At 42.6% G+C, this 19496-nt stretch overlaps 1 protein-coding gene across 2 annotated transcripts in view; it reads right to left on the minus strand.

Moving 5' to 3' along the window:
• Positions 1-480: 480 nt before the first annotated feature.
• nsun3 (NOP2/Sun RNA methyltransferase 3) overlaps positions 481-19496 on the minus strand; it is a 51594-nt gene continuing 32578 nt past the window's right edge. For both annotated transcript variants that reach the window (XM_038802179.1, XM_038802181.1), the window contains exons 6-7: positions 2040-2313; positions 481-1003 (exon numbers count right to left, since the gene is read on the minus strand). In XM_038802179.1, the coding sequence (XP_038658107.1) occupies positions 2052-2313 (262 nt within the window). In that variant the 3' untranslated portion in view covers positions 481-1003; positions 2040-2051. The remainder of the gene's footprint in view (positions 1004-2039; positions 2314-19496) is intronic.

The raw sequence follows: 19496 nt of genomic DNA on the forward strand, positions 1-19496 counted from the left end.
TACCAGGCCAGGTCACAGGCTGGGAATCCTACGGCGAGTAACTCACCTCTTGACCCCCCAAACCTTGTCCACAATCTACAAGGCACAAGTCAGGAGTGTAATGGAATACTCTCCGTTTGCCTGGATGAGTGCTGCTCCAACAACGCTCAAGAAGCTCAACACTATGCAGGACAAAGCAGCCCGCTTGATTGCTCCCCCTTACACAAACATTCAAGCCCTCCACCACCAACAGTGGCAGCCGTGAGTAACATCGACAAGATGCACTGCAGAAACTCATCAAGGTTCCTCAGACAGCACTTCCAAACCCATGAACACTAACATCCAGAAAGACAAGAGCAGCAAATACCTGGGAACCCCACCACCTGGCGGTTCCCCTCCAAGTCACTCATTACCGTGACTTGGAAATATATTGCCGTTCCTTCACTGTCGCTGGAGCAATATCCTGGAACTCCTTCCCCAGCAGCACAGTGGGTACCTACACCTCAAGATCTGCAGCGGTTCAAGAAGGCAACTCACCACCACCTTCCGAAGGGCAACTTGAGATGGGCAATAAATGCTGGCCTAACCAGCGACGCCCACATCCCACAAAATTAACTTTAATAAAGTACAAATAATTACAAAAAGGAAGCAAGTAATATAACATGCATCTTCCCTTCCTTATCAGATAATGTTGCAACAGTATTTAGTACTACCAAAAATATCTGCTGCAATGTGTGTTCACATTTAGGATTTTCATTCAGAGCCTTCTTGCAAATTTGAATAATGCAGTTCTTACAGAATGTGCCATTGTTCAGATCAATTTGGCTGATAAAATATTTTGAGTTTAACAGAAAAATAAATTGAGTCAAAACATTAGTATAGAAATATTAATATAAATGTACATTATAATATACAAATATTCTGCCTTGAGCTATTGCCATCTTCAGAGTTTTCTTTGCAGTAACGGTGTTCAGCTCTCTTCCTGCACTTGCCAACTGTACTTGCAGAGGGCAATTTTTGAATTCTGGGTATAAATATAAATAAAAGTTAAACTGTTGTTACATATATTTCAAATACATTACAAAACAAAGACCCTCACTAACTAATTGCTTTGAGTCCTTCCATTCACCAGTTTTCTCATGAACAGTATGTGTTGCCGTGCTTAGTTTTATTCCTGTACTTGCTCATTTCCTCCAACTACTGGAAATTATCCGGTATATATTATTTGCTGTTTTAATTTACAAAGTTAGAGTTCACTTGAACCTTCTTCGGAGGTCATATATAAACAGGATAACAAAGTTACTTTCCTTGGCCTAAAATAGTTTCTCTGGAGAAAGAAGAGGAGAATTTATCCTTAGTAAGCCTACCATTACACCAGTGAATAATAGGGAGGGTTTACAAAAAGCAAGTCTTAGCAGGTTAAGTAAATGGACACTTTTGCTGTCAATCACATTTTAATAAATTGAGTTATAGGTACAAATACATATTGACAGCTGGAAGCTACTATCCTGTAGAGATAGAAAATGTTATTGTGTCCTCTTTATACATTTATTTCTTGTGCTTATTTATTTGGTCGCAAGAAGCCTCTCTTCTATCTTTCTCTTTCAATTTTAACAAGGGAATAAAACATTATAACAAGAAGATAAAGGTGCAGAGTAGTTAGAAAAAGTAAAATAAGATGCGCAATTTAAGTAAGCAAATAAATAATGCTGGAATCTGAAATAAGCAATGCTGGAAATACTCATGATGAAAGGTTATCGACTTGAAACATGAACTTTGTTTCTCTCCACTGATGCTGCCTGGCCTGCAGAGGATTTCCAACATTTTTTGCTTTTATGCCGTTTAGTTAGTAACACATTCACCTCAAAACTTAAGTGTTCATAATCCCTCATAAATCATACAATTGAACATATTCCGAGCTTTATAATTTGTGTAGCTCACAACTGTGACTAACTTGTGGAAACTGCAGTCATTAGTATGCACAAAGCTATAATGCAAGGTGAATCTGATATCATCACAATTATAACCATAGGTCTCTATCAGTTTTTTAAAATGTATACCTTAATTGCAAATTAGTGCAACTTCCACAATTTGCTGACATACATAGGGCCCCAAAGTTTCCCCCGTTCCGGCACGATTAACTTTCCATGTTGAACGCCTTCAGCAAATGTGAAGTTATTGGCGAGGGAATGTGCCAAGCCTGTTAAATCCACAGCCTGAATGTTGTCATAAGAATTCAAGACAGAGGCCACAACATCGTCATTTTCTCCTTGAGACAGTGTGCATGTAGAATAAACCATAGTCCCTCCAGGACGTAGTGCCTCAAAAGCTGACCTGCAAGTCATCAGTAAAGAGACAGTTAGGTCACTCCCATCAGACACTGAACAGCAAGTTGAAAAACAGATCCCGTTTACTTTTGTAACCAGGGAGTAAAATAACTTTGATAATGCATCATCTCTATGGAACAGTGCTTTTTAATAAGGGTCCCAAGTTGAGCCAGGGTACACCCTTAATCAATCAATCTGGGTTGCAGCGACAATCTCAAGAAATTAAGAGAGTTTCTGGATCAATTGATGGTCATTTATGGGAGAAAATATATGACATAATTTTAAGTGAACTTTGATTCTGTGATATCAATACACAGGGAACAAATGGTAATCAGTTACTTAGAAATGTATTCTCGAAGCATAGTTAGTACTGTTCATCGCACTTCATATACATATGATTGTTTTCTAAGCTGATAATTAATAGCAGCTTGCTGATGTAAGTAGTCCATCAAAAACATAACCTATTTATGTATACTATTACTTTGCACACTTTTTTTTTTATAAAAAGAGTAGCTGCCATAAATTTCTGGTTGCACAATGTTAATAAACGTTGAACAGTTGAAAACAAACAGGGTAAAACAAACTGCTCAACAATATGAAAATCATGAATTTAAGTAATGCATTAACTGATGAATGTGCTAAAAATAGCACAGTGTAGAAGTAAACCAATTAACACTGTACAAATGGGTAAATATGTACCTAATATTATTTTATATCAACTTTTCAGTAAAGGCAGATGGATATTTTTCAATCCTCTTATATTTTTCCAATAATTGAGCCATTCGACTAAAATTTCCTCCTCATATGGGGCAAGTGTGGAGGTGGGCCAACATGAAACTTTAGCCGCTGGCTGGTGGTGCCAAGACCAGCCTGACCAGGGCCATTTTCCCAGAGCCAGGATGGGGTTGGATAGGGCTGCCAATTAAGTCAAATAAATAGCTTATTTATGCCATTTGTCAGAGGCCAACTGCCGTCCCACAGGCTGTCAGAGGCCAACTGCCGTCCCACAGGCTGTCAGAGGCCAACTGCCGTCCCACAGGTTGTCAGAGGCCAACAGCCGTCCCACAGGCTGTCAGAGGTCAACTGCCGTCCCACAGGCTGTCAGAGGCCAACAGCCGTCCCACAGGCTGTCAGAGGTCAACTGCCGTCCCACAGGCTGTCAGAGGCCAACTGCCGTCCCACAGGCTGTCAGAGGCCAACTGCAGTCCCACAGGCTGTCAGAGGCCAACTGCCGTCCCACAGGCTGTCAGAGGCCAACTGCCGTCCCACAGGCTGTCAGAGGCCAACTGCCGTCCCACAGGCTGTCAGAGGTCAACTGCCATCCCAAAGGCTGTCAGAGGCCAACTGCCGTCCCACAGGCTGTCAGAGGCCAACTGCCGTCCCAAAGGCTGTCAGAGGCCAACTGCCGTCCCACAGGTTGTCAGAGGTCAACAGTCAGCCTACAGGATATCCCCCTCTCCAAACATACCCTGGGCAGCAGGGTAGCATGGTAGTTAGCATAAATGCTTCACAGCTCCAGGGTCCCAGGTTCGATTCCCGGCTGGGTCACTGTCTGTGTGGAGTCTGCACGTCCTCCCCCTGTGTGCGTGGGTTTCCTCCGGGTGCTCCGGTTTCCTCCCACAGTCCAAAGATGTGCAGGTTAGGTGGATTGGCCATGCTAAATTGCCCGTAGTGTCCTAATAAAAGTAAGGTTAAGGGGGGGGTTGTTGGGTTACGGGTATAGGGTGGATGCGTGAGTTTGGGTAGGGTGATCATGGCTCGGCACAACATTGAGGGTCAAAGGGCCTGTTCTGTGCTGTACTGTTCTATGTTCTATGTTCTAATAGTGGCCTGGCTGCTGAGGCCTTTTCTGGTGTAAAACTTTGAAAAGTTGCAAGACACTGTCCTCGGTATTACCTGAACTGTAAGCTCGTGCTGGATGGCCTCCTATTGGTCCTCCAGCAGCAAGAGTCAGCTGATCATCCTTAGTTGGATGGCGAGCCCACTTTCTGGCCACAAATGGGCCAATTTAAGGAAAATCACAGCCAGGTGGCTGCTTCAACACACTGCAAGGTCAGGATCTCCATCTGACCCAATGTCAGGGTCCCGATCTCAAATACAAATCCCGCTCACCACCATTATTATTACTTAAATATAAATGGGACTATATTTCAAATTATGTTATCAACCGTATAAATTTCTCAAAGCAATAGCTCTGTTATATCTATATCAGAACACAAAATAAAAAATTGCCAAGACAGTACTGCGACATGTTAAATACACGCACATGGTTAAGATTGGCATCCCAAATCAAGCATTCCAAGATAGTAACATAATTTGCTCACATATAAAAATAGCAATTTGATGGAAAAATTGTTTTCTAAATAAGTTTATGCTCAATTAACCCTATTCCCTAATTCAATTTAGAACAACAGTAGAGTGATGATCATCTGTAAAGCTTTTAAAAATTCACAACATGACAAGAAACTGTGACATTTAGTAATATGTAGTAAGCGCCTGTCTATATGAATCTTATGTAATTCTAAAATATGGTGCGCTTGAACTAAATGGGTTACAGGAATCATGAGTTTCTGAGAAACAGATAGCAACCGTTAAGTCAATAAAGAAAGTTAATTCAATAAGGATATGCATTATGGATTGAAAAGCAGTTTCCAGTAAAGGGTAACTGCCTCAGCATCGCTATTAAGCATTTAGCAGGATAAAGGCATGGAAGCCTTGTAGGTTACAAAGTATCAAGGGAAAGAAAACAATCTTACACAACACGCTTCAAAATTAATTTAAAATAAAGCACATTTCAGTTGCTGCAAGTTCATTTTAGTGCACTGTTGATCATTTTTTTTTTAAATTTAGGGTACACAATTATTTTTTTCCAAGAGGCAATTTAGCGCAGCCAATCCTCCTAACCTGCAAATCTTTCGGTTGTGGGGGAGAAACCCACGCAGGCATGAGGAGAATGTGCAAACTCCACCAGACAGTGACCCAGGGCCAGGATTCGAACCCGGGTCCTCAGCGCCGCAGTCCAGTGCTAACCACTGTGCCACATGCCGCACTCATCTTTGATCATCAAAAATTACAGATAGTTAGACAATTTTTTAATATTCTCGTTTATTACAGTTGTTGATTTAATGAATCATTGCGTTTTGGAGACACTAATTCATCATGGTACAAATAATATAAAACAGTCAGTTTTACATTGAGTACAACATGATCAATTTTTGTAAATACTTGTACAGTATAGGGTTTAATGAAAATGTACTTGGGAAAGGAATTACTTGTTTTAGTTTGATCACACTGTCATTGTGTCATTTTTATTAAATGCAATAATTTCTAAATTGATTTCATTTCAAATGGATTCATCAGTTGGACACAAAACATTGACACCAGGAATTGACAAATAATTCATGGTATCAGATTAAAATAGTCCCTAAAATGATGTATTGCATCTGCAGTTTTGGATTAATATTAGAAAGATGTTCAACAGTGCACACAGTTGCAGTACTATTACAACAGTATTAATTCAATGCAGTTGAATAGTTGAGCTAATGTTTGGTTATCGGTCAATCATTCTATCCAAAAGTAAAGGAATCTGGGAAGTGGATGTGTTTGCTACTGGAAGTATTATTGATTATAAAGTTTCCATCATTTCAATGTCCAACTGGTCAAAGGCTGCCCTGACTGTTGAGGTTCCCTCCATGATCTCTCCTCACAATTTGTTGTCTACTGCATTTGACCAAACGCCACCATCTTATACACAAGTGGAAAAAAATCTCAACTTTGAGAGGATTGTCAATCCTCGTCACTATAGTGGATCAGTCAACCGGCATGATTTTTGGTGACGGATCTGCGAATATAATTGGAAATGACAGTAGACAGTATCCAATTTGTCAAAAGAAAAGTTGGATGTCCAATCCAACAGAAAGCAGGCATTTATTTTAAACAATTTTCATTTCTAACTTGCATACCTGGTTTATAGCTATACTAAAATTATTTGACCACAATAAAATGGATGAGGTTATCTTCATCTCTACTAATCGTTCAGCATCTAAATATCTTAAACTATATCAACAGTGCCACCCGATGGTGAAGGGTAGAATTTGCAAGCAAGCTGCGAGCAATTAAAAATGATTTGATCTCAGCACAGAATCCAAATTCTCGATACTTGCCACTTACTTTAATTATATACTGCGAATTCCTGATCCAGTTACTCAAGAGCTGAAAGCACAATTGTAATTCAAACATTACCATTTCACCCTCTCAGGTTTTCAATTCCCTTCTTACAGAATATTGACCGTGCATCTGATGTCACTTAAAACAACATGAAATGTTAGAATTCTCACCACTTCTCTGCATTAGCACCTCCATGTAAATCATTTTTGTCAATCTATTTGCACAGTAATGTGTGGTATGCTTCCTGTAATCTCATTTCAGTTGAATAAATGTGCAAATTAGATAAGATGTAAATTGCCAATTTATTCACTGGAGCAGCAAAGAAATTTTGATGTGACTAAGACAGGGTAAAACATTTATAGGCTGCAATTCAATAAAGCGAAGGTATATAATGATGCAGTTTGATGAATGCACAGGAGATGTAGACTACAGACTATAAACTTGTATCACAAATGAACTGCTGCGCATATCGCACCAATGATTTTATTAATCAATTCTACACCTACAGCTTTAAGAATTAAAGGGAAAATATTCTGGAAAAGTATGAGCCTGAATGTCACTTCCACAATGCACAGGTTTTCAGTGGTGCCAATGTCAGAGTGTTCAAAATGGTAGCAGTGCCACGTGCATAACTTTGTTGTGGACCACACTGGATGCAATTTTGGTAAGAGCCAAACAAGTGTCTTTGACGAATATCAGAAGTACTGGGCAGGGACATATGTAAATAAGGGGCAGACGACCTGCAACTGTTCACTTGTACAACTTTGGTTTACACCTGGGACAGCTAACACCAATGTCGATTGCCTCCAGGAAAATCATTCATAGAATGAGAAAAAGGTTAGTCATCTTAATTACCACCACTCCTTGTGCAGAGATCTTGGACGTTGCTCCTGACTTCAAGCTCCATACACCGCCCCGAACCGGTATTCCCCTTCCCAAACTCCAATCATGCTCCCAGATCTTCCAACAATACTGCACATCCCAGCAATGTTCTTTCCTGACCCCAAACCAGTCCCTGGCCACCAGTCACCTACCTGAACACTGATACATGGACCTATGCAGGCTCCTACCACTTGTGCCTTCTACATGATAATGAGGTCTGAGGCCCAAACTGCATTTCTCTTCAATCTTCCTTATTTGCCCTCTATGGGTGCAGGCCCAAAAATGGATGGTGCCTATTTTTCTAGGCCTCGAGGTATACAATTTTGAAGATTTCTGGACATTTCATGCCATAATTCTTCTCACAATAACCTTCCAAACCTCAACCATGTTATTAAGAGGAGTAAATGGAGACTAGGCATCTTCCCATATAATACAGCATCACAAAACAAATTGGAGTCATGCTGCTTCCAAATCAGCTTCTCAGCTTGAATCTAGTATGCCCCCTTTGTGGGAATCATGAATTGGATTGAATTTGAATAGATTTTCGGAGTAAGCATGGAGATGGATTAGGGTGTTGCTCTATCCACTCTTCAAATTCTCTTTATAACTCTGAAAAAGGATTTTTTTTAAAAAGGAAACACCCACAGTTGGGCCACCTGCTCACCCTCTTGGTTAAAAATGGAGAATGAGCAAGTATTGCATTTTAGAATTTCTACCTGTTTAGTATGGAACGGATGAGATTAATTATGTTGATATGAACATAAATTCAGCACACAAATGATTAATTCCAAAAATAAAAGTTAATTGTGATACACGGTCTATTAGCCGAGGTATCAGGTGAAGTACTTAACAGAATTGCATACATTCTTAATACTACATCAGTTTGAGACATTGTTGGAGGGCAGAAACATTAGTACATTCTAGAGAGGTCAGCAGACAACCAAAAGGGAATTGTACAATGTAGTTATATGGCTGCTACACAGGACAGGCTGGGTGTGGTCATGTGGGGTGGGGGGGGGGGGGGGGGAGAGAGAGAGCTGGGAGCAGGCTGGGAGGCTCATGGTTTGCAGTGGAAAAGATTCCGATTTCCCATTCAAAGTGGTACTTTTGATTGGCAGCTCAGTGAACGAAACCTTGACACAGAATTGAGGAGGGATTCAAATGTGAAGCTTTCAACGTCGAGAAATATTCTGAAACAGGTTTGAGGCTTCACCACTCAAAGACAGGAGTTCAGCAGTACTGTCGTGTAATGCAAAGTAGACTCATATCATAAGGGTAAAGTTTGCGTTGTTTATTATTTTACTGTTTAAAACAACAGTGCAGAATTGGTTGAGACATACTGAGAAATTATATCCTGTTCATCACATCTTCCATGCAAAAATAAACCACTTTGTTGGCAACCTACAGAGGTTAGGAGTATGAACATGAGAGCACACGATCACAATATTCAGTAGCCCAAGATCATCCTATTGCTTAATTAATTATTGGGTAGTACAACTATACACCTAATAGTTGGGGGAAGTGGGTTCCAGCCACAGGGATGATCACAGTCAATGACTTAAGAGAATATCTTGTATGGATCCAAAATTTGTAACACAGGAAAAACAAACCAGTAACGTTAAAACACTCATATGGTAGAATTATCTTGGATTACCGCAGTTATGTGCTGCTTTGTCAGTCATTTTAATTTGTAAAGATAACCAATTAAAACTATACAAATGGTTTTCTCATTGCACAAATGGCAGATGTCACCGTGGTATACAAAATAATTAATTTTAATTCAATTTTAAAAATAAAATACAATTTTGAACCTCAACACTTATAAGACCTCTCAAAAATTTCACATTAAATGCTTCTCTATATTGCGACAGATATTACCTAGAAATATTATTTTTCTTCTTTAATCAGACATAACAAAGCAGCTCACCTTGTTTGCAGAGGATAAACGAGTTCAAGTGTCTAATATGGGATCTTTTAATGGAGTGGAACTTTGTTTTCACTGCTCGGGGGGCAACTTGGCAGCATGGATTTCCTGCCCCTACACCATCACCACTAGCCCAGCTTTAGATAACCCACCTGATCTTTTTTATTTGAAGTCAATAGCATACAAATTCTATACAGGACAGCATTCTCTCCCAGTCAACGGGTGGAAACAAAACTCTAGCTCCCTGTTAGTTCAACTGTGTACCAGTAGTTCCTTAGATACTGTGCTTATTTTTAAAGCTATCCTATTGCTGTACAAATCGAGGATAAGGAACAGTTTTACAATTCTATGTATGATGGCAAACCAGCAACATGGCTTCTATAGGTTGAACATCGAATTCCTGCTGGTCTCCAATGAAGGCATACTAGATTTGCTGCTAGTAACTTTCTCAGTCAGACATCAGAACACTGCTTGGAGTTGTGCATTATACTTTTACTTTGTTATATTTTGAATGTTATGTAATAACATGACAAACACACTGGTTAAACACTACAAGCTACTACATATTTAAGCTATTAAAATAATCCAATGTCAACAAGAAAGTTCAAGAATATATGAAGCAAAATTAAGAGCTATAATTTACATTTGACATAATGAGTTTATTTCCCCCAGGGACCATGAATTGGATTCAATTTGAATTGGTTTTTGGAGCAGGCAAGGAGCTGGCTTAGGGTTTTGCTCCTGTCCACACTCCGAGCTCTGATAACGTAATAAAAAAAAAGTATCCTAAAGCTCACCACTAATGGGGTTTTCCTCACTTTGTGTCCGAGCGGACTGTTGGATTTCAGCTTTGCAGCAAACCTGTTACAGCCTCTGGCTATGCCTGCTCTTGTGCATGTGTGTGTGTGCGCGCACGTGCATGTGTGTATGCCATAATACAATTGGGCCAAATGGCATCCTTCTGTGCTGCATTATTCTATAACCAGAGACTGGGAAGAACTGGATTGCCCTTTGAAAGAGGCAGCTAGGATCATGGGCTACTCTCTGGTTCTATAACTTAATGATTTAATTTTGCGGCTTGTGTCAGACCAACTAAGTAATAGGTATGGCTCAAAAGGTATTCCTGCAGAGCCTATTGATAGAATGTTCAATTAGTTAATTGATAATAGCTGAGGAGTGCAGCTTCAGGACTGTTATCAATTAGCTAATTGTACATTTCCATCAATAGTCTCTGCAGGCGTTTTACATGCAAAGTATTATGTACACATTAACTTAATTCTACTCACGATAGAGTTACAAAATGAAGAGCAAGACTATTCAATTTTGCTACCATGCAGACAGAGAGTGCTAAGCTGTTTGGAAAGCCTTGATACATCAGTTTCATTTGTTAAAACCTCTGGGGTTTAAAGAAGAGACCAACACGCGGAAACAAAATGTAAAATAGTCATGTGTGTATGAAATTCCAATTTTTAAAATTTGGTTTTGGTAACATTTTTGCTTTTCAAGGTGAACAATGTCACAACATATTGCACCCAGTGTCAGTATCATGCCCTCTCAGGTCATACTTAATAAGGATCAAGTATAATGCACGGCACTGCATTCAATCTTTATTTTTAAATATTTAATTGAATCAAGAATTTAAGGTTAGACTTTCTGGAACATAACTTAGGAATGGAGAAAATGAAGGTGAATTAGAAAAGCGCAGCAAAACATCAATTCACATTTAGAGTAATTTTATGACTGCTGTCCACCAGAAATGGAAATCATTTACCCCCTGACCGAACACGACAGCAACAAATTGCATTTACATAGCACTCATCATATAAAGGACACCAAGTAGAAAGCGAGAGAGTAGAGAGAGGGTGGAGACTGAAGGCAAGGTCGACGCCATTGGTCTAAAAGAGATTTTTGAAGACAGGGATGGAGGAAGCAAGTGAACTGACTTTAGTAGAACATTTCAAAAGAGCACAGCATTCTGCTGAATGGCTGGTCTTCAATGGTGCAGCTGAACAGAAGGAAATAATCAACAAGGAATTTGGAACCAGAGGAGTAGAACATGCAAGTATATTTGGCTGGATACGATTGCTCAGGTAGGCTGGTGAGAGAGTGGGGTCTAAAATTAAGGTCAAAGATCCTGAAATCAATTGCTGAGGTATCAGAAGTCAGCAGAGCTTTGAAGCGATATGAGGTAAGAGGTTGAAGAACATCCTGCTGAAGAGGGAATGAGCCATGGCGTTACAAATTCATTGTAGTTTGTTAAGGGGAAGGAGTTTTCAAAGAGAGCTTTAGAGAAGCCAATCCTCAAGGTGGTGAGGGAGAGGATTAGATTTTTGACAGCAGAAGGAACGTAGCTCGTCATGCAATGTTTAACTTGTGAATGAATTCTACCTTGGTCGGCCAGATGTAGAGCATAAACTTCAACAGAGGTTCAATCAGGGCGAGGATAAACTTAAGGGTTCATTGCAGATTTTCTCTCTCACAAAAGACTGGCTAAGTTGAAGCTCAGATTGATGGATTCATTATTGAAGGTGGAACAATAGGCTGCAGGTGACTAGAAACAGGGCAGCAAGTTGGAAGCAGTGTGTATCAGAGCTAGTTTCCATAGACGATGAAATCAACGTGGAGTAAGTGTGATCAAAAGCTAAAATCAACTAGGTTTCTGAACAGTGAAAACATCTTGCATTGCATTTATTTTGGTAACCGAATAAATAAACTTTTCAACTAATTTTTAATGCCAATTTATTAAACCAAAATAAAAAGTATCACTATTACAATGCACAAAGAAACCTATATGTAACCTATTATACTGTTAAGACTGCAAACGAATCCATCAGTTATGTTATAAACAGAATACATTACTTGTTGCACAAACTAATACATCATAACATAATCAAAATATTTGTATTCTATTGTTTCACATATTCTCTCCTTCGTTACTTAAACTTTATTTTTGAAACTGGTCAATAAAACCTGAGAGAATGTATGATTCATTTAAACTACATATAGAACATAGAATAGTACAGCACAGTACAGGCCCTTCAGCCCACGATGTTGTGCCGACCATTTATCCTAATCTAAAATGAACCTAACCTACACCCCTTCAATTTACTGATGTCCATGTGCCTAAGAGATGCTTAAATGCCCCTAATGACTCTGACACCACCACCACTGCTGGCAGTGCATTCCACATACCCACCACTCTCTGTGTAAAGAATCAACCTCTGACATCTCCCCTATACCTTCCTCCAATCACCTTAAAATGATGTCCCCTCGTGACAGCCATTTCCACCCTGGGGAAAAGTCTCTGGCTATCCACTCTATCCATGCCTCTCATCACCTAGTACAGCTCTACCAAGTCACCTCTCTGCCTTCTTCACTCCAGTGAGAAAAGCCCAAGCTCCCTCAACCTTTCTTCATAAGACATACCCTCCAGTCCAGGCAGCATCCTGGTAAATCTCCTCTGTACCCTTTCCAAAGCATCCGCATCCTTCCTAAAATGAGGCGACCAGAACTGAACACAATATTCCAAGTGTGGTCTAACTAGAGTTTTATAAAACTGCAGCAAAGCCTCGCAGCTCTTAAACTCATTCCCCGTTAATGAAAGCCAACACACCATACGCCTTCTTAACAACCCTATCAACCTGGGTGGCAACTTTGAGGGATCTATGCAGGTGGACCCCAAGATCCCCCTGTTCCTCCACACTTACAAGAATCCTGCCCTTAACCCTGTACTCAGCATTCAAATTCGACCTTCCAAAATGAATCAGTTCACATTTATCAAGGTTGAACTCCATCTGCCACTTCTCAGCCCAGATCTGCATCCTGTCAATGTCCTGTTGTAACCTGAAACAACCCTCAACACTATCTACAACTCCCCCAACCTTTGTGTCATCAGCAAACTTACTAACCCACTCTTCGACTTCCTCATCCAAGTCATTTCTAAAAACCACAAAGAGCAGAGGTCCCAGAACAGATCCTTGCGGGACACCATTGGTCACCGACCTCCAGGCGGAATACTTTCCATCCACTACCACTCGCTGTCTTCTTTCAGCCAGCCAATTCGGTATCCAGACAGCCAAATTTCACTGTATCCCATGCCGCCTAACTCTCTGAATGAGCCTACCATGAGGAACCTTATCAAATGCCTTACTGAAATCCACATACACCACATCCACTGCCCAACCTTCATCAATGTGTCTCGTCACATCCTCAAAATAATTCAATAAGGTTTGTGAGGCATGACCTGCCCCTCACAAAAGCATGCTGACTATAATCAAACTATGTTTTTCTAAATAATCATAAATCCTATCTCTCAGAAGCCTTTCCAATATTTTGCTCACCACAGACTTAAAACTGATGGGTCTGTAATTCCCAGGGATTTCCCTATTCCCTTTCTTCAATAGGGGAACAACTTTCACTTCCCTCCAATCATCCGGTACTACTCCAGTGGAGAGTGAGGACGCAAAGATCATCGGCAACGGCACAGCAATCTCCTCCCTCCCTTCCCGGAGTAACCTTGGGTATATCCCATCAGGCCCAGGGAACTTATCTATCCTTTTTTAAAAATAAATTTAGTGTACCCAATTCATTTTTTCCAATTAAGGGGCAATTTAGCATGGTCAATCCACCCAGCCTGCACATCTTTGGGTTGTGGGGGCGAAACCCATGTAAATGCGGGGAGAATGTGCAAACTCCACACGGTCAGTGACCCAGGACCGGGATCGAATCTGGGACCTCGGCACCGTGAAGCTGCAGGGCTAATCGAAGTGCCATCGTGCTGCCCCGGAACTTATCTATCCTGATGCTTTTCAAAATTTCCAGCACATCCTCCTTCTTAATATCAACCTGTTCGATTTATTAACCTGGTTCACACTGTTCTCATGGGCAACAAGGTCCCTCTCTCTACTGAATACTGAAGCAAAGTATTCATTTAGGGCCTCCTCCATCTCCTCAGACACGAGGCACAAGTTCCATCCACTATCCCTGATCGGCCCTACTCTCACTCTGATCATCCTCTTATTTCTCACATAAGTGCCTTGGGGTTTTCTCTATTCCTTCCCCCCAGTACTTTTTCATGCCCCCTTCTAGCTCTCCTCAGTCCATTTTTGAGTTCCTTCCTGGCTACCTTGTAACCCTCTAGAGCCGAGTCAGATCCTCGCTTCCTCAACCTTACGCAAGCCTCCTTCTTCCCGTTGACTAGAAGTTCCACTTCTCTTGTCATCCAAGGCTCCTTCACCTTACCATTCCTTCCTCGTCTCAGTGGGACAGAACTATCTAGCACTCGCAGCAAGTGCTCCTTAAACAACCCCCACATTACTGTTGTGCATTTCCCCAAGAACAATTGTTCCCACTTTATGCTCCTCAGCTCCTGTCTAACAGCAGTATAATTTACCCTCCCCCAATTAAATACCTTCCCATACTGTGTGTTCCTATCCCTTTCCATGACTATGGTAAAGGTCAAGGAGTTGTGGTCACTGCCACCGAAATGCTCTCCCACCGAGACATCTGACACCTGCCCTGGTTCGTTGTCGAGCACCAAGTCCAATATGGCCTCCCCCCAGTCGGCCTATCTACATATTGAGTCAGGAATCCTTCCTGAACACACATCTGACAAAATCTGTTCCATCCAAACCATTTGCACTAAGCAGGTTCCAGTCAATATTAGGGAGGTTGAAGTCACCCATGACAACAACTCTGTTAATTCTGCACTTTTGCAAGATCTGCCGCCCAATCTTTTCCTCTGTCTCCCTGCTGCTATTGGGGGTGTCTATGGAAAACTCCCAATAAAGTGACTGCTCCTTTCTTGTTTCTGACTTCCACCCATACTGACTCAATAGACAAACCCTCCTCAACTACGTCCTTTTCTGCAGCTGCGGTGCACTCCATAATTAACAGAGCCACTCCCCCTCCTCTTTTACCTCCCTCACTATTCTTCTGAAAACATCTAAACCCCGGAACATCTAACAACCATTCCTGCCCGTGTAAAATCCTTGTCTCCGTCATGGCTACAACATTGTAGTTCCAAGTACTGATCCATGCACTAAGTTCATCTCCCTTATTCCTGACACTCCTTGCATTGAAACAGACACCCTTTAACTCAGTCCACTGAGTGCAACTTTGCCCTATCAACTGTCTATCCTTGCTCACAGACTTGCTGCATACTATTTATGCCTGTTCAATAGCTACCTTATCCTCTGATCCATAGCTCTGGTTCCCACCTCCCTGCCAAATTAATTTAAACCTTCCCGAAGAGCTCCAGCAAACCTCCCACCCAGGATATTGGTGCCCCTACAGTTTAGGTGCAATCCGTCCTTCATGTACAGGTCCCACCTTCCCCAGAAGATAACCCAGTGATCCACATATCTGAAGCCTTCCCTCCTGCATCAGCCCTGTAGCCACGTGTTCAGCTGCACTCGCTCCTTGCCTCACTTGCACGTGGCACCGGTAGCAATCCTGAGATCACTACTCTGCTTGTCCTGCTCTTTAGCTTCCAACCTAACTCCCTAAAATCACTTTTTAGATCCTCATCCCTTTTCTTAGCTATGTCGTTGGTGCCTATGTGCACCACGACTTCTGGTTGCTCCCCCTCCCCCTTAAGAATCCTGTCGACTCAATCAGAGACATCCCTGGCCCTGGCAACCGGGAGGCAACATACCTTCCAGGAGTCTCGATCGCGACCACAGAATCTCCTATCCATTCCACTAACCATTGAGTCTCCTATCACTATTGCTTTTCTGTTCTCCCCCCTTCCCTTCTGAGCCACAGAGCCAGACTGCCAGAGACCTGGCTACTCGGGCCTTTCCCCGGTAGGTCACCCCCACCCCCCCCCAACAAAATCCAAAAGGGTGTATTGGTTTTGAAGGGGAACGGCCACGAGGGATCCCTGAACTGTCTGTCCGTTCATTTTCCTTCCCTTGACTGTAACCCAGCTACTCTGGTCCTGTATCTTGGGTGTGGCTACCTCCCTGTAACTCTTCTCTATTACCCCCTCTGCCTCCCGGATGATCCAGCTCCAAAAAGACAATGTTGTTGAATAGAATATTGAGATACAGGCTACTAGACTAGAAGGGCGATACAGAAGGAGGAGGTGTTAGCAATTCTGGAATGTGTTAAAATAGATAAGTCCCTGGGCTGGATGGGATTTATCCTAGGATTCTCTGGGAAGCTAGGGAGGAGTTTGCTGAGCCTTTGATCTTTAAGTCTTCTTTGTCTTCAGGAATAGTGCCAGAAGACTGGAGGATAGCAAATGTTGTCCCCTTGTTCAAGAAGGGGAGTAGAGACAAACCCGGTAACTATAGACCAGTGAGCCTTACTTCTGTTGTGGGCAAAGTCTTGGAAAGGTTTATAAGAGATAGGATGTATAATCATCTGGAAATGAATAATTTGATTAGAGATAGTCAACATGGTTTTGTGAAGGGTAGGTCGTGCCTCACAAACCTTATTGAGTTATTTGAGAAGGTGACCAAACAGGTGAATGAGGGTAAAGCAGTTGATGTGGTGTATATTTCAGTAAAGCGTTTGATAAGGTTCCCCACGGTCGGCTATTGCAGAAAATACGGAGGCATGGGATTCAGGGTGATTTAGCAGTTTGGATCAGAAATTGGCTAGCTGGAAGACGACAAAGGGTGGTGGTTGATGGGAAATGTTCAGACTGGTGTCCAGTACTAGTGCTGTACCACAAGGATCTGTTTTGGAGCCGCTGCGGTTTGTCATTTTTATAAATGACCTGGAGGAGGGCAAAGAAGGATGGGTGAGTAAATCTGCAGATTACAATAAAGTCGGTGGAGTGTCGACAGTACAGAAGGATGTTACAAGTTACAGAGGGACATAGATAAGCTGCAGAGCTGGGCTGACAGATGGCAAATGGAGTTTAATGCAGAAAAGTGTGAGGTGATTCATTTTGGAAGGAATAACAGGAAAACAGAGTACTGGGCTAATGGTAAGATTCTTGGTAGTGTGGATGAGCAGAGAGATCTCGGTGTCCATGTCCATAGATCCCTGAAAGTTGCCACCCAGGTTGAGAAGGTTGTTAAGAAAACGTACGGTGTGTTAGCTTTTATTGGTAGAGGAATTGAGTTTCGGAGCTATGAGGTCATGTTGCAGTTGTACAAAACTCTGGTGCCGCCGCATTTGGAGTATTGCGTGCAGTTCTGGTCGCCACATTATAGGAAGGATGTGGAAGCATTGGAAAGGGTGCAGAGGAGATTTACCAGGATGTTGCCTGGTATGGAGGGAAGATCTTATGAGGAAAGACTGAGGGACTTGAGGCTGTTTTCATTAGAGAGAAGGTTAAGAGGTGACTTAATTGAGGCATACAAGATGATCAGAGGATTAGATAGGGTTGACAGTGAGAGCCTTTTTCCTCGGATGGTAATGTCTAGCACGAGGGGACATAGATATAGGACAGATGTCAGAGGTAGGTTCTTTACTCAGAGAGTAGTAAGGGCATGGAATGCCCTGCCTTCAATAGTAGTGGACTCGCCAACACTAAACGCATTCAAATGGTCATTGGATGGACATATAGACGATAAGGGAATAGTGTAGATGGGCTTTAGAGGGGTTTCACAGTTCGGCGCAACATCGAGGTCCGAAGGGCCTGTACTGCGCTGTAATGTTCTAGTTCCCACCCCCAGTTCCAGTTCTCTGAGGAGCTAGAGTTGGGTGCACTTGGGTGAAGGTATAGTCAGCGGGGACACTGGTGGTATCCCTCACCACCCACTTCCTACAGGAGGAGCATGCACCTGCCCTAGCCTCCATCCCCTCTTACCTTACAGAATGTAGCTGCCCTGTGGACCAACTAGAACTCCGCCATTCGACTGTGCTCCCAGTCAGCCGCATTCTCTGTAAACTCTTGGCTCCCTTCTCACTTTTTGAGGAAATTAAATGAAAGGAGCGCCTTGCTCCCTGCTCACCGAACTCCCTCAGTCACCAAACTCTCACTATAGCATTCAAATGCACCCAAATTCAGAACTCCCTCAGTCACCAAACTGTCACCAAAGCACCTAAATCCAGCACTCCCTCAGTCACCAAGCTCTCACTATAGCATTCAAATGCACCCAAATCCAGCACTCCCTCAGTCACCAAGCTCTCACTATAGCACTCAAATGCACCCAAATTCAGCACAGTGCTGGCTCACCTTTATACCGCGACTCTCGCTTCTGAAACCTGGCCTAATCCAATTAACTAATTAACAAGCTCCAGCTGCAAGTAGGTTATAGCTGATTGAACATTCACCTTCTTCTAAACAAACAGCAACTTTCAAGTTAATTAACTAAATAAAACACTAGACTTTAGATAAAAATGAACCCTTAATATCCCTCAGTCACTAAACTCTCAATATAGAACCCAAATACACTCAGTGTATATTGTACACACCGGCGCCGGAGATTTGGTGGGTGCGGGAATCGCGCCGCGCCGGTCAGCGGCCGCCAGCAGTGGCCCCCGGCGATTCTCTGGCCCCTGGCCCGCGATGGGCCGAGTGGCCACCCGTTTTCAGCCGATCCCGCCGGCGTAAATTAGAGTAAGCACTTACCGGCGGGACCTCCGGGGTCCTCGGGGGGGGCGCGGCAGGATCTGGCCCCGAGGGGGGGGGGGGGGGGGGGGGGGGGGAGGGTCCCAAGGTGGCCTGGCCCGCGATCGGGGCCCACCGATCCACAGGCGGGCCTATGCCATGGGGGCACTCTATTCTTCCGTGTCGGCCACTGTGGTCCTCCGCCATGGCCGACACGGAGATGAACCCCCCCACACGCTGGCGCTCCCGCGCATGCGCCAACTCACGCCGGCCGGCTGATTCCCGCAGAATCACGGCAAAATATCCTGTCATCGGAGCCAAAGCATTTAGGTCATGTCTATATTGAAAAGGTGTACAAAAATGTAGCTGCAGATACCTGCTGTAAAATTCTGCTATAAAACCAAATAAAATCTCTTTCGAAATTATCAGAGGCTTTCGCTTCATTAAAGACACAATGGGCTGTAATTTTCTTTTAGTGGTGATCATTCTCACTACACGTGAGCTTGTTTTTGCACTTGCTACAAATTAAAGACTTAAAAAGCACAGCATCCTCTACAGAGCATTTGAGACCGGTGTGAACAGGGCAAGCAATTTAACCAATCAGAATGAAGAACCATCATTGAGTATTGCAGAGTCTGAACCACAAAGTGTTAAATAGCATGTTGAATTCCATGTCAAAGCAGATGGAGCGTGAATAAAAAGGCAA

This window comes from Scyliorhinus canicula, chromosome 7 (assembly GCF_902713615.1).
Source record: "Scyliorhinus canicula chromosome 7, sScyCan1.1, whole genome shotgun sequence".
Lineage (NCBI taxonomy): Eukaryota > Metazoa > Chordata > Chondrichthyes > Carcharhiniformes > Scyliorhinidae > Scyliorhinus > Scyliorhinus canicula.